This window comes from Microtus ochrogaster, unplaced genomic scaffold (genome assembly GCF_000317375.1).
Source record: "Microtus ochrogaster isolate Prairie Vole_2 unplaced genomic scaffold, MicOch1.0 UNK102, whole genome shotgun sequence".
In the NCBI taxonomy this organism is placed as follows: Eukaryota; Metazoa; Chordata; class Mammalia; order Rodentia; family Cricetidae; genus Microtus; species Microtus ochrogaster.
In genome coordinates, this window is record NW_004949200.1 from 587,884 (window position 1) to 611,987 (window position 24,104).

Here is a 24,104-nt window from a genome sequence, read left to right on the forward strand (position 1 = left end):
GTTTAACACACATGTATATTGATTTGATCACACAATTTATAACCTTTGACACCATTTTTATAAACACAACATTGGTTCTTCTATACCTATGACATAGTGCTTTATGGTTTGCAAATCCGCTCATTCATTCATCATCCACAGTAAGCCTACACACACTATTGATTTCATCAGCTCCCTAATTCCAAAGGTGTACTGCAAAATCTCACTTTTACTTGCCAATGGAAGCAGACACGTACTTGAAGGATTTGTGGGTCAGTGCTGTAAGGGGTGGGCTCTGCACCCGGCCACGAGGACCAGTGACAGATGTCTCCCCACAAACTGCCAGCCATATTTTGTGGCAGGTTCTTCTCTAACTCCTGTGTTCACCATTTGTCACTGTTTGCTGGCCTTGCTTCTTTCTCAGGACCTGACTCCCTTCTCTGGAAACCACCCAGGAGCTACAAATAAAGCAACCTTCCTTCTCGCGTGCTTCATCGGGCCTAGCCCGGCTGCCCGGAGGGCAGATGACAAGCAGAAGTCTCTGTGGTTTCCAGGAAAGGGAAGTGCAGATGGTGCGCGGTTCTCCAGACCCCGGGATCTAAACGCTGGAGGCGTTCTGCAATGACACAGTTAGCTCTGAGCATGTGCTCGCCTGTGACCATGCTACATACCAGGTCCAGCCGTGCTTGTTAGACATGGAGTACTTCTCCATGATGGCCGTGAGACGAAGCAGCGAGAAGCGCTGGAGCAGGTTCAGCTGGGCCGCCGTCTGGCTGCTGATGTGCGGGGTGGCTGGGGACGGCTGCGGTTGGTGTGAGAGGTGGAAGCTGCTCCATCGTAGTCGCCTGGAACACACAAGGCCAGAGCTGTCAGTCACCAGGTCGAGGGTAACGAAAAAGCTCCAGCTACCTAGCCCTTTGGTACAAATGGCTACCCAGGAGGTTCTGAGCCAAAAACATCACAGAGCAAAAGGAACAAAGACAGAGCGGTGAACTTGACAGCTTATATAAACCCAGAATAGGGTGTGTTGATTATTTCATTTAAAAGTAGGAAAGGCTGTACAACCAAATAATGTGGGATTTAAATAAGTGATATAATCCTTTTTAAAAAAAACAAAAAACCAAAAAAACTTTGCTTCTTCTCAAACTCACTTCCAAAGTGTCCAGGGCAGCTAAACCAGGTACATGCGTGTGTGTGTGTGTGTGTGTGTGTGTGTGTGTGTGTGTACCTGGATGTGTGAGAAAGTGAAAGGTGACAGAAAGGGACCAAGAGACAGATGGAGGCAGAGACAAAGAGATAGAAGAGATAGTGAGACAAAGAGACAGAGACATAAAACAGAGAGGAATGGGGGGAGAATACACAGGGGAGATTCTCCAACACAGAGGCTGTAGAGCATTTTCTACTTTTTATGTGTGCCTCCTCACTGTCCTTTGTGGTGGAGCTGGCATCTGAAGGTGACAGGCACATATGACATACCCCTGAGTCCTACAATACATCCTTGCCTCAACTGGAACCCAGGTGGCACCCACCGATGGCAGGAGTTAGAGACCTCGGTTCGTTTCTCAGGATGCTTCTGTACACCGATTTTGTCTGCTGTCTGAATGGTAACTGCAGCAGCACAAGGCATAAATACACCTCACATCTCATAGAATTAAAAATAAATCTTGCGCACAGGGCCTGGGCCACAGTTGTCTGTGATCCTCCACCTACAATGCTTCTTTAGATTTCCCTTGAATAAAACTAATTTTGAAGCAAAGGACAAACAAAGAAATGGATGTGTACTGACATGGATTTGGTCCCTCTGTCTGTAAAAACAACTCTGTTGAAATAATTCTTAACCTTGTGTGTGCTTACCTACCTCTACCTACCTCTACCTACCCAGGCATTTGCACAAACAGGCTGTCCACCTATGTTAAGGAAATAACCAAAGAGGATGAAGAAATGGCTCAGCAGCTAAAAGCACTGGCTGCTCTTGCAGAGGACCTGGGTTTGGTTCCCAGCACCCACATAGCAACTTACAGCAATCTGTAACTCCAGTTCCAGGGAATCTGGTGCCCTCTTCTGATTTCTGACGGTACTGCACATACATGGTACACACACACACACACACACACACACACACACACACACACACACACACACACACACAGTGATAAAAAGAAACAAAACCAAAAAACACAGCCACCATAGCAAAGAAGATTCATAACTTCATAACAACATGTGACCCACCTGTTTGGCCTGGTCAGAGAGGCCCCCACACCAGAGTCCCTTCTTTCTTTGACCCCGGCAGCTTCCGATTCATTCAGAGAAGTTCCATCCCTTTCCACGTCACTGGGTGTCGTCTGACCTTCTGAGACTGAGTTGCCTTCAAAATCTAAAGTGATCTGGTTAGGAGATGGAAACGGGGATAAGGCAGGCTCCCCTGCGAGCACATCGTGACTTTGAAGTTCGGGTAAGATATCTTTTGACCAGTCATCCACTACTTCTTGGATGCCGTTGACATGCTGTAAGATGTCATCCAGCTGTGGGAGGAGGCCATCTTTTTCCAGGTCCAAGAGATCTCCTGTGCTGGCGTACAGATGTGAGCCAGGGACATTGTCATAGATACTGACCCGACTGGCTCTGTGGCAGGACGCCATGAGTCTGGGTTCCCTCATGCCTGGGCCCTGTTGTCTGCCCAGGGAGATGCCTCTGGTCCTCCAGTTAATCCCATTGCTGTTGTCTGAGGGTGACAGGCTTTCTATAGAAAGTGCCTTGGGGAACGTTCCTGGTTTGTGATCCTTGGGAATATGGACCACCAAGTTCTCTTGGGAATGAAACCCATGCGTGTGGTTTTGGTCCCCTGTATCTGGTGGCGCGGTCCCTGCCAGCACATCCAGGTCCTCCAGGTACATGCCCCCACGCTTGTTGGCCTCATAGTGGCACTTGCGCTCCTTCATACATGGAGTGCTCACTCGGCTGCTATTCTCCAAGGGGCTGCTCTCACCACTTGACTTACTGGAGCAGGGAAGCGCTTTCCTGCAGGCAGATGGAGGCGAGGTCTGCACATCGCCATTGGGTATAGGGACGTACTGCATGGCCTTAAAGGACTCTGGCTCCTGCTGCAGCACAGGTCCACTGATGACCAGGCCACCTGTCCGCCCTGACCCCTTATGCCTCCCGTGTGCTCCCTTAGCTCGAAGGGTATCCATGCGTTTCAAAAACGACTTGGCTCTGGCCCTGGCGGGTTTCTCATTCTTGGGGTGGGAAGGGTAGCCGAGACTGTCTCGGGGAGACTGTGGGAGGCCACTGCTGACCAGGGTGCCCTCTAGAACTAGCGGGCCGTCGACACAGTGTTGCCCTGAGTGGCTGCGGCTGTCGCTGCCCCCGCTGCTTTCGCTGTGAATGGAGCAGACCTCGGGTTCACTCAGATCCGTGAGCACACTCTCGCTGCTGGTCGTGTTTCTCATCCTAGGGCCTCCTGGGGACCCGTTTCTGTCTGCCCCTGGGAAGAGCGTGTGCAGGTCATCCACACGGGACCACCTGCGGCTGGTTCTCTGGAAAGTCCATTTGTTGCTGATGCAGAGATCTTCCTCATCCGAGTCGTCACCCTGCAAAAGATACAGAAAACGCTCATGTCCACAGATCATGGCCACATGGTGCTCCCATCATGTTCCCTCTGTCTTCCTATATATGTTGGCATATAAAATATGTGTAAAATATATGAAACTTTCATTCACACATATATACATATATATGTGTGTATATATATATATATACATACACACACATAAACATATATAATTTTATTTTCCAGTACTTCCTTTGTTTCTAAGGCGTTTTCCTTCTGGTTACTGAGTGTGCAGGCATCATCTGACCAGACAGTGGAGCCAGCAGCAGTAGCCTTTCCACAGTAGGTCAGCACCACCAACACAGGTCAGGCACTTCTTTCCTCTCCAAACACCTCTCGGCTGAGTTCAGGGGCGACTCTTCAGAGCTCTCCTCCAAACCTCAGCCTCACTCCACCTGGAAGGTGACATTCCTTACCTTAGTCCCTAAAATCCTCAATCCTTGTCATTCCTCTCCTAAGCGTCACCAGTGGAATCACGGGCTGTACTCTGAAAAGTAGTGAAGTCGGCACCAATTTAGGCTGACACTCGAAGCGAGTCCCACCCAGCTACTCTGGCGACCAGGCTCCTCGCGTTGAATGAACTTGGATCATAGTGCCTACGGCTGCGCACACCTTCCAGTTGCTGTGGTTGCAAAGTTTTGCATTCTGCATGCCACACACTGACCTATCTGTTTCGTGATGGAATTTGCAGCCTGTGACACACAGAAGCTTGCCTTCCCCGAGGCTAGCCCTGTCCCTGTTTGTTTTTGTCTATCCCTTGGGCCCAGAAATCATTTACTTCCCCATGTGAAGGAGACATCGGCTCCCAGCCCTCCTTACCACGGTTTTCACTAAGACCCAACTTAGAACCGTTTTTCAGATCAATTCCCGGGTTTGTCTTCACTCTCATTGTCTTACTTGGAGCCCTCAACACCGCTCTCTGGATGTACTCTAGGAAAAAAAGCTGGCTAGAATCCTGATCTCTGGAATGTTTCCTGTCTCACCAGCTTCTCAGAGTGTGATCCATTTACTCAGCCCAGAAGTCTCTAGTCTGAGAGCCTGCTCTCAGCTGGAAGGAACAGGGCCTGACTTTATTCACTTTGCTCGTAGTTAGATGCTCCCGGACACCATGCCTGTAAGAATCACTTAATTCTATTCTTATTGTTCATTGGACTTATCTTCCTTTGGCATCTGGTTAAAAGCCCTGGCTCCGAGTGACCATGGTACCACAAGCCTCTCACCTCCTCCGAAAGAACTTCCCATCACCTCCAGTCAGGCTGAAAATAGTCTCTGACTCACAGGCTTTCCTTGGGGAATTAAACAAGGCTGTGCATTTAGCAGTGGGGTTCTGTTCTTCCCAATGTTTGTGCCATTGCTGGTCTATCTTTTCACTCACCTGACACCCACTTTAGTTCCCTAACCTCCCGATACATTGTTTAAGGCTAAATACAGATTCACAGTCAGTGATCAGTGGACGCTGCTCACGGAAGGCTTAACTCCCACAAAGCCAATTGGACCCAATCGCAATATTCAAGCCTAAGGCGGAAGAAGCTACAAAGTCAAAGGCACTTCTAAGAATTGTATGGCGGTTCCACCACAGTGGGAAGATTTAACTTTGGTTTTTAAAGGACAAATTGGTGTAACGTTTTGGTGAAATAAACTGAAAAATTAAAACTCCATGTACACACAAAGCTAGGAAAACTCGAAATGGATTTTCTGATATTTTCTAGTTCCTTTCATGATTTTTATCATAAAACAACAACAAAACAACAAGAAAATATCAGAGCTGTTGATGCATAAGTAACCACCACAGCTGAGACTAAGCTTATTGGATTTCATAGCACATCTTTGGGAACTTGTGAAAAGATGACAAAATTTTAGGGCAGGCAAATGAAGGAGCCACTACCTTTAAAGAAATAAAAATGTTTACAAATAGAAACAATATTATTTAATGTTGGTTCCAACTATTCTCTCTCTACCTCTACCTCTCTCTCTAGTTACTAACACTAGAAAACCACATACAAGTTGGATAAGATCTCATTTATTTAGGTTAAGAAAGGGTGTGAAGCCAGGCTCTGAGGACTGGAGCCAGAGAGCTGGTCCCTTCTAGAGGGCTCAAATTGCTTATTAGTCAAGCCTTAGTCCACAGGAAAACAGCCACAACCCAACCAAGGCATCTGACAAAATGGCGGACTCCTTGAGAAAGAGGAACCCAAGAAGGATATTCTGTGGCAATTAAGTTCTTTGAACCAAAGCAAACAAACAAAACCGAAGGGGTGTGGGGAAGAGCTAAGCCAAGCAAAATGAAACCGGCACCTATTATCATTAGCACCCAGGGCAGAGAACAGTCAAAGGCAGCCCCATGCTGCGTCTTTAAAACTGCTGACTGGGACTGGGGGTGAGAACGGTGTTTGCCAGCACTGCGGAGAAGATGCAGCCGTACTACACACGCGCACAAAGTGTTATCCTGTCACCTTCCTTCACTCGTTTCTTCCCAATCCAAAACAGTCAGTGCTAACATGCTCCAAAATCCAAACATTTGCAAGCACCAACACGATATTGCAGATAAAAATTTCACACCTGGGCTTGTGTAATGGGCTGTAGTTTTTTAAAAAAAATGCAAACACATTAAAATTGTACACAATTGCCCTAAGGTTGTATGCACAAGACATTCTTTCCATGTTTATGAACTATCAATTAATTTCATGCTTAGATTTTGCTCTCATCCCCATAAGATAGATATTACATATAATACAATATACATGTCACAATACATATATAAAACATATACATTACCGTGGCCAACCGGCCTAACTAGATTACAAACACAAGGCTTAGACATATTAAACACCTTATAGACTCGGTGTTGTTCACAGTGGGCACACGGCATTTAACACAGGGAGCTAGATTCCTGCTATTAATATAGATAAAGAACAAGAAGTTACCAGCATAATAATGCATATTTATCATGCACACTTTCCATTCTATATTTCTTAATACCCAGTCTACTTTTTTTTTAATTAGAAGGCAACTTTGTGCTGGTCATATCTAATACTAAAAACATTTATTCTTATATTTTCTGTTTATTCCTTAAAATTCATATGTCTGACAATTCATTTGTATTAAAATTTACAAAAATGTCAGTGTTGACTGGCAAAGGAAATAAAACATACAGGCAGCTCATCACTTGAGGAAATTTCTTCCAGATATGGTATCTGTGAAACGTCAGCTATAAGTAGTTTAGGCTCACAGGACATGTGGTCTCTGTTGGAGAATCTGTTCCACTCTGCTGAGTGTGACTGTGTTCTAATAAAACTTTATTTATAAAAACAGAAGCAGCAGCTTGCCAGCCTGTGCCCTAGAAGGCAGAGCAGAGCTGTGGTGAGAAAGAAAAAGCCTTTTTCTATGCTTCTCCTGAGAAAAGCAGTAGCTTCAGGTTTACCAGCCATTTTTTCTTTTTTATAAGAAGTCTTTTCGATTTAAAGAGTTTGCCCCGCCGAGGGAATTGTGGAGGATGGTCTCAGAAGGGGATCCTGTAGTGACTGGATGGGAGGCTGGAAGATACCACAGAAGACCCTTCCCAACTCAGAGGATGCTAAGACATCCACATGTTATCTGCAAGTCACGTCTGTTCACATTCCCCAGCCACTGGGACGGTGGCCACTGTGTTCATTTCCTCTTCCCTGCCTCTGCTGCTTACAGCTGCCAGGAAGGGCTGATTTGGTAGGAGACATGGGGCGTGGAAGTCAAATGTCCCAGGGGTGAGGGTGGAAACTGGGCCCCTTGTCACAGTTGTGGGAACTCAGTAATGCCCTTGGCATCCAGGTGGGGAGGTTCTGGCCCGAAGGTTTTACTCATGGTTTCTGCTCAGGATTTAGTCTTACTAAAGTGCTAACTTTAGTGGGCGCCTTCCTCTGGAGAACTTGTTCCCTCACAGGCCACCCAGGGCCATTCAGTGTCATTATGATGCTAGCATGGATTGGTCCGCAGTGACATTTGTCCAAGAACAGGGAACTTGGCTTTGCCTTGTTTTTAGTTTGGACGAGTCTCCTGTGTTTGGCTTTTTTTCTAAATGAGAACATTGTTTGCTAAAATTACATATTCCTTAGGCATGGATGCCACTGGAAACTGATAATTTTTTTTTTTTTTTATAAAAACAAAACAGGTTAGGGGAGCCACACACATCTGCAGCTGGGACAGAAGGATAGTCCACAGTTGTACAGACATTTAGAAGCTCAAGATGCGGCTTCCATGAACTTGGTGGGTGGGTAGGCTTAGGAACCAGTCCAACTGCTGGAGAGTCCCCATTTTCGAAACACCTTTCATTAGGGTTCTGGTGAGTCTGTAGCTCAGGTACAGTGAGGGTCAAGAGCCCGCCACATGAGGGCATGGGTCATGTGATGTGTACATAAGCAGAACAGACACCAAGCCAAACAGGAACCCAGCTTCAGTACCGTCATTTATTTTCGGACTTCTATTTTCATCCCTTGGCTCAGCTCATAGAATCTTCAAACTTAATTTCCACAGACAGGCACAATAAACTGTGGACCTTCGTACTGACAGCAAGTCACGCATCTGTGGTAAGAACAGGGCATTGCCTGTATGCCTTAGGCCAAGGGACTGACACGCATTTAGGGTCCAGAATAATCCCCAAAATCTTCGAAAAGGTGAAGAAGTGGTTGGGTTCAAATCTCATCCTGTTTTTTTTTTTTTTGTGTATGTGTGTGGTTTGGGGGCAACTGACTGACCTGCTGAGTTTGTTCATCTTTAACATGGAGCACAGGACCTTCCAGAGAGGTACCATGTCAGTATTAGCTAGTCACCCTGGCTGCCATGCAAGCCCACAGAGCCTTCCCATAGGTCCAACCACCCCCAAGAGAGTAGCGTGGCCGTGGATGGCTGAGGTATGTATGGACCATACAATTCAAGTCAATGACTCTTGCAGATTGAAGATGAAGATTCTGTTTCATAGATTTCTTGAAAAAGAGGACAGCCACGGAACACTGTTGTCTCAGCACCTTGATTCTTGTTGCCACTCACTTTCTATCTATGTCCAAAGGTGGCTGGAGCTCCATGGGCACTAGATTCTTGAGTCTCCCTTCTCCTCTTGCCGCCCCCCCCCCCCCCCCCGCCATATCATTTGGCTTAGTCCCAGTCTCTAGTCAAAAGAGTGTTTTTGTTGGATTATAAAACAAAGGACCAGGCTACAGTTTATGTCAGGGCTGGATCTCAGAACGGGGCGCTGCCATCCAGCATGGTAGCCAGGATTGAGACTGACAAGTGAGGGGAGACCACATGTTGGAATGTTTTTATTTGGAAACTCAGCCTATGAGTCTTTAATTTGCTATTTGATCCACGTGCACGTATTTGTGAGGCCTCAGTGACTAAGCGGGGAGCGAATGGGCGTGCACCACTGTGGCTCACACTAGAAATGTCCCAAGCCTGCCAGAATACCGGGGTATCGAATTAAGAGAGCGGCTTTTGTGTAGGCTGCACGGAGAGCCCGGAGAATGTCGTCATGGCTATCCTGCCTGAGGGATCTGAAAAGCAGATGACAGCAAAAATCCCATCACTTCACATTGTGGGAAACAGCGAGTGCCATTAGTTTGTGACAGTCTCTTTTGTGAGAGATCTGCACAGGCCAGCCACCAAAGACCCTTGTTTTAGACTCACGAGAAGGGCTGTGTGCGGTTTAATAAGAACCATGTGTTATAATCAAAACAACATCTGACCCGCATGCTTCAAATAGTAAGGGCACTTCTCAAGGGGTCTACTTGGCCAGGCAGCTGTCGGGAGGTCTGTTCCCACATTTCCGATTTCTCTGTGGCCTGAATAACTCCCTCATGTTTGAATATCACTCTGGATATTGTTTTCCACTCTTCTACCTCCTCAGCTGAAATCCTTGGTTCCAAACTGCTTTTAAGGTGAAGTCGAGAGTCTTTGAGGGGCACTGCCTCTGAGTAGAAACCTGGGGGGTTGGTTTTGAAGGGTTAGGGAACGCCAGGGTAAGTCGAAATGCATTAGGGGTAATTGTTGCCCCGTGCAAGCCGAAATAAAGGACACTCTGTTTGCTTCAAAAACAACCCCAGATTTGACTGACTACACATGGAGACACAACATGGAAAAAAGTGAGGTTGGAGACAGAGCAAGGCAGGGAGGCGGAGCCTTGGTTAGGGAAATAAGTTGCTCCTAAGGACCCTTTTTTTTTTTTTTTTTGGTTTTTCGAGACAGGGTTTTTCTGTAGTTTTGGAGCCTGTCCCGGAACTAGCTCTTGTAGACCAGGCTGGCCTTGAACTCCCAGAGATCCGCCTGCCTCTGCCTCCCAAGTGCTGGGATTAAAGGCGCGTGCCACCACTGCCCAGCTTCCTAAGGACACTCTTGAGGTCACAAGCCAGCCGTGTGACTCTCCCGGGGACTCTGAGCACATGCCAGGCTTAATTTCTTTGCGCAGACCGCAGAGAAGCTCCATGCGAATGAGATAATGTAATAAGCAGAGTCCCTAGATGTTGGTCATCAATGAAGCGCATTTTCTTACCCACAATGCTCAGGTCCAGGAGTGTTTGGCATGTTGGACTTGGGTTGTATTTGATTTTGGAATGTCTTCATTGGCTTTATTGCTTAGTCAGAAACTATGGAATCCATTCCTGCCTGAAATCCAAAACTTTTGACGGTCATAAGCGCACTTGAACAATTTAGATTTTCTAAGTATTGGTTCACATCTGTCATCTCAGCATTTGGGAAGCGAGGCAGGAGGATCAGGAATTCAAAGCCAGCCTTGATTACACTGCAAGTTCAAGTCTAGCTGCATGAAACTCTGTCTCTAAAAACTTAGACAAAATACCCCCCAAAACAAACAAACAAACAAACAAACAAAAAACCCAAACCCAAAAAACAAAAAGGGATTTTGGACTCTATTGATTTTGAATTCCTTATGGATGCTAAATCTATCGTTCCTTCCTCCCCTTCCCTCTCCTCCTTCATCTTTCTCTTCTTTTGTTCTTTCTGTACTGTATCCAACTAAATCTTAGGCCCAGAATATTGTACACAAGTGCTCAGCCACCGAGCCACACCCCCAGCTTTGCCGCTTCATTTCCAAACTGAAATGTCCACTCTTGTACAAATGAAGAGAACAGTCTGCAAGATGTCCTGTGAGAAGCAGGGATCATAGTAACTGTTAAAGTGGGGGAGAGTGGCCTGGAGTTGCACTGTCCCCCAACTCCTGTACCCCCACTGCCAAATGAATCTGCCAAACAACAGACGCATCTTTTACGTGTACTTAAAAGAAAATGGACAAGAACCAGCTGGAAGCTACATGGTATGGGCCCATCAGCTCTTCCCTGAATCTCTTAATCCACTGATGGCTTCGGAGTACCTGGAGTCACACGTGGGTTGACAGTCACAGCTGCCACCCTTCTGAAAGGGGATGCCAAAGAACTGACATATTTATTTCTTCGCCCAAACCTTTTGATAAAAAACAACAACAACCAAACTGCTAAAACAAGCCAAAACAGTGAAATTGCCAAATCCACCTCTCCGTATGATCTTATGACAGACTTATTCATGATAGTGGGAATAAGATGGGCTATTTGGAAAGGAAACAGATGGTGGGGTGTGTTAGAATTTAATCATAACCTGGCCAGGCCCCTCAGGAACCTTGCCAGTAAGCAGGTAGTACCTTGGCCAGTTCAGGGTCCTGACAATGTCATCCTACAGTGTTCCCTTTCCCTTTGCAAAGCTGGCTTGTAAATTGCGCCAAGCTCCCTTTAATAGTGGGCTCCGCCCCCCTCCCTTCCTCCCTCCCTCTCTCCTCCTCTCCCCTTCCCCTCCCCCTTCTCATGCTGCTCTGCACTTTCTTTTTCTCCCCTCCCAATAAAACTCTCCATGTGAGCACTGTTTGCAGGGCATGGGACCCTTTGGCTCAAACCTGCCAAGGTCATTCTCAGTCATCTTTAAAATCCTAACAGGTGGGCATGTGAGAATTTTGCCTTGGTTCAATGCTTTTTTCTTTCTTTCTTTCTTTCTTTCTTTCTTTCTTTCTTTCTTTCTTTCTTTCTTTCTTTCTTCCCTCCCTCCCTCCCTCTTCTTCCAAGAGTTGCGTGTGTGCTGGTGTGTGGGTGTGTGTGTGTGTGTGTGTGTGTATGTGCACATGCACGCGTTCACACATCCACGGAGGCCAGAAGAGAGCATGAGATCCCCTGGACCTGAAGTTGCTGGCAATCGCACGTGTGCTGGGAACTAAACTCCCACATTCTGGAAGAGCAGCAAGTGCTCTTAACCACTGAGCCAGCTCTCCAAGCCCCGCGTGTTTTTCCAGTCTGTGAATACAGGCTGCTCTGTTGGTGTGGTCACGGTCTCTGAGAGGCGCACCCACCTTTTTCCTTTGGAAGTTCACATCAAGTCTCATTGAGGCGCACTTGTTCAACGTATTAAGTCGTCTAAAAAAAAAAAAAAAAGGAAAATGTGATGATTTACTAAGGGTGCATACCTTTCTCCTAGTCTGCTAACCTTTCTTTACTTTCGGTAAACTTGAAAGCGTAGAATCAACCAGTTATGTTGCAGGGCATTGCAGTGTCTCCAGAAAGTGTGCTACTGAATCCCCAGCCCTTTCCTGCTCTAAACCCAGGCGCTTCCTGCCTCCTCCTTTTCTTAGAAACCGCGCATGCGCAGGGCAATTTTAACCATCTTTTCACCTGGCCCATGTTCATTGTCCACTGCCCGCTCTGTCGAGCCCGTCCTGTTACAGATCCCCTCAGGCACGCTTTTATTTTTGTCTTCGCTCCTGCTCTGTAGCAGTGATTACACATGGGAAAACAATTCACACCACAGTGAGTGATTCACGCTCCGTCTTCCCACAAACCTGTATGTTGAAGCCATCACCCCACGTCACTGAACTCAGCGGTTAAGAGAACTGCCTGCTTTTCCAAAGGTCCTGAGTTCAATTCCCATCAACCACATGGTGGCTCACAACCATCTGTAATGAGATCTGGAGCCCTCTTGAGGAAGAGACCTGGTGAGTCATTAACAACTTAGACCATGAAACCCAAAATGGACAAGTTCAGCAGAACTGCCATATATGGGCTACCCATTAAAAAAAAAATGTCACCATGGTCAAGTAAGGCCATAAGGGAGAAAAGCTGACTCCCTGGGATTAGCGTCCCTGTAAGAGAAATCACAGGGTGCCGGCATGCACTCCCCTGTTTCAGCACGTGGGGAGACAGAGGAAGGAGGTCATCAACAACCAAATTCTTGAATTGCGAAAAGTAACCCACCGTTAAGCTGTCCAGTAGCTGGTATTCTGTGGTGGCAGCATGTGCCAACTAATAAAGTTGGTTTCCACCCTCAGCTAGACTCTCAAAACTGCTACCCAGCAGAATTTCTTCTAGCCCCCTGTTCCCGCCCCGCCACGTGGCTCTAGACCACCAAAGCTTCAGTTCTACCTCCACCGACTGGGAAGGAAAAAGAGGACGCTAGCAGGCGTGCATTCCTGTAATTTTCCTTTCCTTTGTCTTAAAATGTTTCTCCTTGTTTGTTTACCTTGCTGCTCTGGCTACTCCAAGGGAAAGATGGTCCTTTTGTTTTTCAAAACGAACTCTTTGGCCTTGTTTCTTCTTCAAATTCTCTCCTCTGTTTGCCTCTTGGAGCCCATTCTAATTCTGATGAACAAGCAGGGCACCAAGTCCTCCAATCCCTGCTCTCACCTCGGTTTACAGTGTCCCGGCATTCCTCACCCTTTTACTTCTTAACTGCTGAGAACAGCCTCCACCTTCATTCGTTTTTAAGTCTTGATTCCCTGAAAACTCTTGGCCAACACTTTTATTATTTTGTGTTAATTTTTTTTTTTTTAAAGTTTGCGCGGGGAGTAAGAGTCACTTGTCACTCCTGTGTCTGTGCTGCTCTTCTGGCAGTTCTTGTAACTCTTGCACTTGGCATTTATCTCCAAAACCATTTTCATACCATGATTTCACGACCTCCAGTTTGGTTAATTCTGTATTGAATTTGTTCTTTAGAAGCTGACGATTCGTTTTCTTTTCCTCTCTATACCCCCGTCCCCCACCCTTTGCCTGATCCACATATAGTGCTACTGGTGTAGTAATCTGCTGGTCTGCCCTCTCACCTGTGGAAGAGACAAGCCCCGCCCACTCCCAATCTCCCACTTCCTTCCAAGGCAGGCGAATCTCCTACCTCCTCTCTCTCTCTCTCTCTCTCTCTCTCTCTGTTTGTACTTCGCCTGAAGAGGCAGCTTCTGTCTCTCTCCCTTCTCCCCTTCTTTCTTCTCTTTCTCTCCTCTTTCTCCCCTCCACTAAATTAACTCTATACCCAAGATGGTGTTTCCATCTGTCTCTCACCCACAGTGGTCTCCCAAGGTGGTGCCAAGGTCACCCATGTCATGAATGGTAACAACAGGATCACACATTTTTGGTGAACCTATACTTGATATTTATTATGGCCATAAAACTCTATCCCCACATGTATCATACTTGAATAATTTCCCTTTCATTTTCAACTTTTCAGTGTCCCTAAAATTAATGTGCATATGGCTTGTTTACTTAATATTCTTGTGTTTATTTCAAATATCTCCAACTATCTAAACCCTGTTAGAACGTGAATCCCTTGGATAGATGTCTCTCAGTTCCAGTTTTTTCTTAAAATTGGGACCCCTCTGTAGTATGTTTTCTACTGTTCTGGAGCCAAGCACTACAGAAGACCTGGGGACATTAATATTCAGAATGTAGGCAGACTTGTCATGTTGGCCCTGTTTCCTATAGATGCGTACCCACTTTCAGCTGTGCGTAGGACCTTAGCTTCTTTGGGGATGAATTTACATTTTGCTGGTGGGAGGGGAATACATTACCCAAGTATAGACCCAGGGGTACAGATCAAAGTATTTACCTACTTTTCCATATAATTTCAAATAACTCGCCTCCTTTTAAACCTGCCCCAACTTTGTCACTAGTTCTTGAACATCATAGAGTCTCTGTAGTGAGGACTGAGTTCTACCAAGAATTTCATTTCCTGTGCACACTGAATCTTCTACTGCAGATGTAGTCTCCTGCTCTGGAAATGTTGTCATGGGTCTCTGGGTGGACATTTGATGTTGTGAAGGAAGAGATGACTCTGAAACTCGGTGGGGTGCTTTGGAAGGAAGTACATTCAGTGATTGACAAGCTTTTCTGCTGTTTGTTTCTTTGTTTTTCAAGACAGGGTTTCTCTGGGTTCCTAGAGCTCACTCTATAGACCAGGTTGGCCTCAAACCCAGATATCTGCCTACCTCTGCCTCTGCCTCCCAAGTACTGTGACTAAAGGTGTGTACCACCATTGCCCGACAACAATCTCATTTTTGATCAATAACTTTTTTGTATGCATAGATCATGCATTTTCAACTCAGTGAGCTCTGGCTGCTATAAGTAGCTTTAAGAGAGATAAAGAATATTTCTTCACACTGGAAATGTCTCCTGTGCTCCTTATTGCTGAATCTACCAATCACAACATCAACTCCCAGAGACATTTTCATTGACTTTTATCACCCATATACTAATTTTGCTTATTCTTGGCCATCATAGTTATGGAATTATATAGTATGCATCTTAAAATATTTTATATTTATATGAGTATCTAGGTGTGTACATGTGCACCATATTCACGCAGTATCTACAGAGACCTGAAGAGGGCATTGTAACCCCTGGAACTGGAGTCACTACAGTTATGAGCCACTATATGGGTGCTAGAAACCAAACACGGGTCTTTTGAAGAACAACAGATGCACTTAACTTCTGAGCCATCTCTCCAGCCCCTAGGTACGCATTTTTAATGCATGACTTTCTGTTGTTGTAATTCAGCACGATGTTTTTAGGACTGATCTATGCTATGAAGTACAACACTAATCATCATACTTTACACACTGAGTATTTGTATTATGAAGCTATATAACTGTTTTATCTATTCTCTTGCTGGTGGACATTCAGGTTGTTTCTTAGTGTTTCTATTGCTGTGAAGAGACACCATCACCACAGCAACTCTTATAAAGGAAAAGATTTAATTGAGTGGCTTAGGGCTTAGTCCATTATCATCACAGTGTGACATGGTGACATGCAGGCAGACATGGTGCTGGAGAAGGAGCTGAGAGTGGAAAAGGAGCTACACCTTGAACCCACGGGCAACAGGAAGTAGTCTGAGTGTCATACTGAGTGAAGCTTGAACATATGAAACATCAAAGCCCACCCCATAGTGATGCACTTCCTCTAACAAGACCACACCTACTCCAACAAAGGTACGCCTCCTAATACTGCCACTTCCTGTGAGCTTATTGGGGCCAATTACATTCAAACTACCACAGGTTGTTTCTAGTTATTTTACTTTTTGTTTTTTACTAATGCCTTCCTAACTACCAAATTATATAGTTTCTTTTAAGCAAAGCCCTATTTTTAGCAATGGACAGCAATTAAGACAACAATAACATTATCTTTGGCATTTAGGACTATGAATGCTCTTATCACTTCCTATTATTACAAACAGCACAGAGCCCTTACATATTAACAAGTATGAATACAGTCTTTATAGAGCATATACAACAATGTGTCTTTAGGATTCAAACGGAAGGCATCTTGTTTTACTGTGCATGAACATACAGAAGCATCTCCTATCATCCCGCAGTATCCCAGACTCTGATGACACACAGTCTCCTTCCAGCCCATCTCCCCTGAGCCCCAGAGCTACGTTTCAAGCCACTCATTGCTCTTGCCAGTTTGTGGAGACCTTCAGGCTTTTCAGGTTCAAAGACTAAAACTGAACTCCCTGCACTGTTTCCAAACCCATCTCTCCCATTTACTGTCTCGCCTTGACTGAGCACCAACAGACATCTTCACCAGAGAAGACTAACCCTCAGGCTTGGCAGGCACCGCACACTGGATCTGGTCAAGTAAATATGACTGTGACATTCTTAAAGTCTTGCCTCTCCTTTGGTCCTCATCCAGTCTCTTCTCCTTATCCCGGGAGGAGTCAGGCAATACTTTATTTCCAGTGCTCAGCATTGGAATTACTTCTACACCATGGACTGAGTTATACAAGTGAGACGAGTCTCTTCATTTTCCATTACTGACAGTTTACCCACTGACTGTACGTCTGATGGGGACAAACAAAATAAGCTCTTGGTTCTGGATTAGCGGCTGCTCCGTGTGTCCACAGCTGCTTTGCTGCTTTCTTGGATTTGCTGCTACACGGGCAGATTGTCTTCCTGGTCAGGTCCACAGATGTTAACACGCCCACCTAAGAGGTGTCTGTTAATTAAAAGGCATTCCTGGTGCCCGTTTGGCAGCTCTTCCATGGTTTGTTTAGGAAGGATGGCATGCTGTTTATACAATACACTTCTCTAGCACACTTGGTCCTCCATTGTGGCTGGAGGCACAAACAAATCATTTGACTCTGTGAAAAAGGTTTTGATTTACTACAGGCACAAGAACATCAAAGAGCTCATCTGTCTTATACTATACATTTAAATATACTTCATATTCATGATACATGGAGACATTTTATTATTTTTGAAAGTGGAAGCTAGATATTTCTTCATAGACTGGGATTTTAGACACACCTAAACTCAAAATTACGTCTTCGCTTAAAATTGCTTCTCTATTTGAAGAAAATATGCAGGAAACATTACATAATTCTCTATATAGTATCTGCTAAAGTACTCTATCCACACACAAAGAACTCTTAAATTCAGTAAGCCAAACAACTTGGCTTTTTCCACAATCTAACTTTGTGAAGGTACACTTCTAAAAGATATTATACAAATGGCCAATAACCACACAAAAAGATGTTAAGCATTTGTTTGTCATGGGAGAAAAAAAAATTAAAATCAGGAAATACTATTTCATGTATGCCAGAAAGCTCACCTTAACAATACTGACAACAGGGGCTGAAGAGACAGCTCAGTGGTTATAGCGCTGGCTGCTCCTGCAACCCAGGTTTGAGTTCCAGCACCCACGTGGCAACTCACAACCATCTGTAACTCTAGTTCTTCAGGAACCAATATCCTCTTCTGAACTTCAGAGGCAACAGGCATGCACACAGTGCACGGACAAACATGTGGGCAAAATATCCACACACAGAAAACAAATCTAAGGGAAAAAAGCTACAATGAGGAAACAACACAGGACTGCCAACCCATTCTTTTTTTTTTTTTTTTTTTTGGTTTTTCGAGACAGGGTTTCTCTGTGGCTTTGGAGCCTGTCCTGGAACTAGCTCTGTAGACCAGGCTGGTCTCAAACTCACAGAGATCCACCTGCCTCTGCCTCTGCCTCCCAAGTGCTGGGATTAAAGGCGTGCGCCACCACCACCCGGCTTGCCAACCCATTCTTGACGGAGAAGAGTGAAATGGAGGATGGGCACTCTCCCAGCTCAAGATTTACAATGTAAAACAACAGTGAAGTTGGAGGAGCTTTGAGAAAAGTAGACCAACAGGTCAACGGGACAGGGCGCAGTGTCAACCAGATTCCAGAAATATAGTCACCTAGCCTTCACGAAGAAGAAGAGCATGGTAAGAGCTAACAGATAATCTTTTAATAAATGGTGTGGAAACAGCTAGATAATCACATGAAAAGAAGTCAACCTAGAAAGAGACTTTATACACCTAATAAAGAATGGACCACAGTCCTAAATATATACATTCAACTGTAGGATTAAAGAATGAAAACAGGAGAAAATTTAGATGGCCTTGAGTGTATGGTGACTTTTTGGATTCAACATCAAAGGGGCAGCCAAGTGATAGAATTTAAGACATCTGCTCTTACAGAGGATGAGATGGTAAAGTAGAACGGAGGAAAACATTTATGACAGTTATCCTATGAAGTTTCTAAAGTCTACAAAGAACTCTGAAATCCACAGTAAGAAAACAAAAGGCCCAGTTTAAAAACGGGTGAATTATCTTTACCCAGAAAGAGAGACACAGTATTGAAATGTTCTCAGTATTTGGGCTGGAGAGACGGCTCAGTGGCTAAGAGTCCTGTCACTTTTCCTGAAGACCTGAGTTCAGTTCCTAGCACACATACTGGGAAGTTGACAACCACTTGTACCTCCAGCTCCATAGGCTCTGACACCGTCTTCTGGCCTACAGATACTACATCACGTGCAGGTGCACACGCGTGCGCACACATACACATAGATAAAAATGAAATAAAGCACAATTTAAAGTGTTCAATATCACATGTTAATTGCAAACTAAAACTATCACGAACTACTACTATATACACAGACAATGTGGGTGCGATGAGAGAAACTCCCAGTCATTGCTGGCGAGGATGGAAATGGCTCAGGTCCTTCAGAACACAGTTGAACAGTTTCTTGCTGCAAAACAACCTGCGATCCGGCAACCATACTACTTGGTGCCCATCCAAATGGCTTTACGATTTGTTTCCATGTGTAAATTTGCACTTGGTGTTTATGGCCACATCAGTCCTCATCGGTGAACTTTGAAAGCAATTGAGATGTCAGGTGAATGGGAAGCTGAACAACGATACAACCAGGTAATGGCATGTTGATAACTAGAGATGAGTTACAAAGACACGGGGGGCATGGAGGAAACTTGAATGAGTTGAAGGCCAATATGAAGAGCCTGTAAACTGAGATTCTAATTAGAAAGCATCGTGGAAGAGTTAGATATCGTGGCGATAGCAAAAAGACCCATGGTTGCCAGAGACTAGGGAGATGAAGGGATGTCTAACAGAGGACTTTCAGGGCAGTGAAACAGGTGTGTATGCCACTGTGGTGGATGTGTGTCATTAGACCCCTGTCAAAGGCACGGAATTACAATGGAAAGCCGAGCCGTAATGTACAATGTGTGTTTTGCGTGGGAACAGATGGTCTACCCTCTGGGGTGTTGACATGGTAGAGATGTGCGTGTATGAGGGCCAGGGGAAAATGGGGGCACCATGCTTCCTGCTAAAGTTTCTTATGGATCTCTAAGTGCTATAAACACCGAATTAAAAAGGTATAATCTTTATTATAATTATTAATTGTACTTACTGAACTTTTAAATTATGAATATAAGTGATATGTATTTCTTTAGTTTTTTTCTTTGGATGTGTATGTGTGTGCACATGTGTATGTATGTTCTCGTGTGTGAGTGTTTTGGCCAAAAGTTAACATTGAGTGCCTTCATCGATAACACTCTGTCTTAAATATGAACCCAGGGCTCATCAACTCAGTCAGTTCAGATAGCCAGCTTGCTCTGGGGCTTCCTTGTGTGTGTGTCCTATGTGCTAGCATTACAGAAGGGTGGTCATGCCTACCTAGAGTTCACATGGGCACTGCCTCCAGCTCAGTGGTCTATGTGTCTTTTGTCCTTCCAAAGTATACTAATTAGCTCTTATTCTAATGTCAAAATTATCATCATTGGAGGCAGTGAGAAACATTGGGTATAATCTCAATCATCTTGTCTACAGATCATCCTGCATCTTAGAGAACAGGGGTTTTCAGCCTGTGGGTTGCAACCCCTCGGGGAGGTGTGTGTCAAATGATCCTTTCATGGGGGCTGCCTAAGACCACTGGAAAACAGAGGTGTTTACATAACAATTCATAACAGCAGCAAAATCACAGTTATGAAGTAGTAAAGAAAATGATTTTGTGGCTGGGGTCACCACAACATGAGGGGCTGTACTAAAGGCTCCCAACACCAGGAAGGTTGAGAACCACTGGTGTAGAGCGTTATAGAAGAAAATTCTCTGAGGCAATGCGCTTCGTCATGGCGTGATCTAGCATTGGTTTGGGATTTATTTCATGTAAGGTGGAGTAAACAATGCTAACCATTCTAAGCACACAGACTGGATGAAGCATCCATTGTGGAGACAGAAGACAGCATCGCCTCTCTCAGGTTTGACTCCTGCAGGTAAGAGAATACACCACACACCAGACATATTCCAACTCTGCCAAAACTGCTGGGAAATTTGGGTGTGAGGGAAGCCAGCCTTCAGTAAGGACAAATATGTGGTTCTGGTATTTATTTCCATTTAAACTTAACCATAAATAATAAGACAAATTCTCGAATGGTCTGGGTTGGTCTATTAGTGACTGCCTGTTGGATTGTTTCAACATGAATGAAATTTTCAATTAAAGAATACATTTTGCCTTCCATGAATAGAGAGCTCTATTGGATTGGAGCTTCTCTTGAGCTTATACCATAATTTATTATTCTTCTAGTTCCTGGACAGCCAAGAAGAGTGTTCTACGTGAACATTGTTTACACGAGTCTATGGCGTCTTCGGATCACCGTGGTCATCATGGCGCAGTCAGAAGAGAATCCAGTGCACCGAACATGATAGCTTACAAGCTATACCTGCTTTGCCTGCCTATGGCCAAGCATAGATGCAAGAGCTAAGTGAGTCTGTTCATTGGGTGTGAAGGGAACGGTCTGTGCAACCCCAGGACCATTCGCACTGCCTCTTTGAGACAAGGAGAGAGGCCTCTGGGAGGACCTTTGCTCAAGGGAGTGAAACATAAGGAGCACCCAGGCTGGATGTTGTCCTATCTTCTTAATTTATTGCTTCTGTCTACTGTTTACTTATTTTCATTATATCCCCGAAAACAGAGGTAAGCACCATGTTCTTGGCATTCCCTTTCCCTGCCCACTTTCCACTGAAAGAGAAAACCTCTTCACGCTTGTAGCAACCTGGGTTTGGTTATTAATGCAAACAAAACAGTCCAAGCCTTTCAGGAGAAATGGTCATGAAATCTTTTCAATCTTGCTGCTGTGGCCATAATCTTATAGATAGATAATACATCACCAAAGGGGAAGGTAGTGGTTTCATTTTAAGCATCAAACTTTGGGTTCTATTAGGGAAGTCAGTACGGAGAGAAAAGCTGATATTCGTTTATCTAAGGGTGTGTGCTCTGTGCCCCAGGAAGACACTGAGAACACAGAGATGAACAGAAGATAGTTTTTATCCTTGAGGCTTTCACAGTCCCGTGTGAGCTGCCAGCAAGATATATAGAAGCAGCAAGTCATTTCCTGAGTGCACCAGCCCAAGGAGATAACGTTTGAGCAAGACTGTTAAGAACTAAGAAATTTGCTGCCCAGTCTAGGGTAATTGCAAGCAAAGGAAACAGTCATCACTTAGGATGATGTGGTCTGGAAACTATGAGTACCAAGCAGGGAATATAAGTCTGGAGAGGCAGGCATGGGCTGGACCACGGAGGATTGGAATGAAGGAATCAGGAGCAGTATGTGGGCAATGGAGAGATGCTGAAGGATATTTTCCTAGGGGATATTACCATACATAGACATATACCTAAGGTGGGATGGAGAATGAATTTAACAGGGACCGCCAAGAAAAGGCTTAAGAATCTGGATGAAGTACTGGAGAGATGGCTCAGTAGTTGAGAGCAAACGCTGCTCTTGCAAAGGACCCAGGTTTCTTCGTTTCTTAGGTTATTTACAACTGCCTATAATTCAAGTTCTAGGGCATCCAACATACCCTTCTGGCCTCAGTGGGCACTTGTATGCATTTGGTGCACAGAAACTCATGCAGGCACATACAAACAGATAAAAGAAAATAAATCATATTTTAAAGAATCTGGACCAGCCACTGCTGCTCTATTCGTAACAGCCAGAAACTAGAAACAGTCTAGAGGTCCATCAATGGACGAATGGATTTTAAAAAATACTGTGCATTTACACAACGGAATATTACTCAGCTATTAAAAAATGCAACAATAAAATTCATAGATAAATGAATAGTGCTAGTAAAAAATCATCTTGAGTGATGTAACCCAGACCAAAAGGACAAGTAATTAAAGGCTAATTAAGGAGAAGTAATTAAATGTTAAATGTTCAATTATATTTGGATGTTAGTTGTTAAGTCTTCGATAAGAAGACTACCATCCATATAATCACAGGGGTTGGGTTCACAGTAAGGTACTGGTGGGGAGGGGTGGATCACTCTCGGAAGGGTAAATAGAATAGATGATTATGGATGGAAGGGGTGGGGGGACTGGAACGGGAGGACCAAGTGACAAGGGGAAAATACAGGGAGGGACAGTGAAAATGAAGAGCTATTTGAGGGGTTGTAGGGAAATCTACTGTAGTAGAGGCTTCTCAAAACATGGACATATCAGAAAGGTTTCTAAATGGAATCACCAAATAACGAGGGGGGCAAATCCCCCAGATCACTAAATGAAACCTCCGTTTCTGGGACTGAGTTACATCAAATTGAGTTGTTGACTAAATGGACCCCATGGAGAGTCCCAAACAACCGAGGCTATTCCCAAGGCTATTGGTTTCTCTCCACAAACTGACAGTAAGGCCCTATTGCTGAAGAAAACACCGACACAACTCACTGAACCCAGAGGGAATGAAGCGGTGCCTACCTAGAGCCTTGACCACTCTACAGACTAGTGCTCATGGTTCTGGAAGGAACTCTGTGACCACCAGAGGAGAACGGTAAACACCAGCCCCACTACAAACCCTGCCGGCTACAGTGGTGACCTGCTTGCAGGATATACTGCTGCAACAGTGGCCAAAGTCTGTGAGAGAAACAACCACTCTCTGACTGGATTTAAGGCCCACTCCATGAAATGGAACCCGTTCCTGACACTTCTTGGGTGGTCAAGAACCTGAGGCTAGATGGGCCGGGGACCCAGGGGAAATCCAGATACTACTGTTTAGCTAAAGGGACGTAGCAATCAAATGACTCCTGAGGACATTCTGCTCTACTCATAGATCAGGGTCCTGCTCAGCCATCATCAGAGAAGCTTCCTCCTGTAGCAGATGAGGCAAATATAGACCACAACTGGACAATGTGCAAAGAGTTAGAGACCTTAGACACTCAGTCCTAAATGGGATGTCTCCATCAAATCCTTCCCCTCAGGGCTCAGGGAACCCTGTTGAAGAGGAGGTGGGCAGCTGTAAGAGTCAGAGGGGATGGAGAGCCCCTGGGAAACCAGATGGTCTACACACACAGTAGGACAGGTACACATACTATGGCAGCATGCACAAGGCCTGCACAGGGCTGGGCCAGCTGAGCTCAGCTGAGAAGGGCGAGTGGGCCCCAGCTTCCATCTCTTACCCAGAAGCTATCTCTACTGATAACTGCTTACAAATGAGAAACCAGTTTTTTCCCAAGGTGTCTCAAGCCATACTGAAGGGCAGACCTGATGTCCAGCAGTAGATGGTCACAACAAAACAAACTCAGTATTTTTTATGGAGGTTTATTGACTCACAGTGCTTTGTCTGGGCTTTTTTTTTTTCTTTAAAAAAAAAACAAACCTTAAAGGCCTTTTGCTTATACATTATGGCTGTGTGTTTATATATTATGCGTTGTGTTTTTAAGTTGTGTTGGAACATGTCTGTTTCTACATTTATATGTGCTTCTTGTGTTTCTTCTTTGGCTCTTTTTCTTCTGTTTGTCTTGTTTTAATCTGGTTTGGTTTTAGTCTATTCTACTCTTATTATTTTCTAGGTGCCTGTTTGTATTCTAATGAGAGAAAGAAAGGGTGTGGATTTGGGTGGGTGGGGAGTTGGGGAAGATCTGGGAGGAATTAGGGGAGG

General features: G+C 44.9%; 1 protein-coding gene across 3 annotated transcripts in view; it reads right to left on the minus strand.

The window, feature by feature from the left end:
- Positions 1 to 24,104, minus strand: part of Stard13 (StAR related lipid transfer domain containing 13) — a 210,949-nt gene that overhangs the window by 21,391 nt on the left and 165,454 nt on the right. For all 3 annotated transcript variants that reach the window (XM_026778055.1, XM_026778054.1, XM_026778056.1), the window contains exons 4-6: positions 11,940 to 12,003; positions 2,209 to 3,569; positions 651 to 824 (exon numbers count right to left, since the gene is read on the minus strand). In XM_026778055.1, the coding sequence (XP_026633856.1) occupies positions 651 to 824; positions 2,209 to 3,569; positions 11,940 to 12,003 (1,599 nt within the window). The remainder of the gene's footprint in view (positions 1 to 650; positions 825 to 2,208; positions 3,570 to 11,939; positions 12,004 to 24,104) is intronic.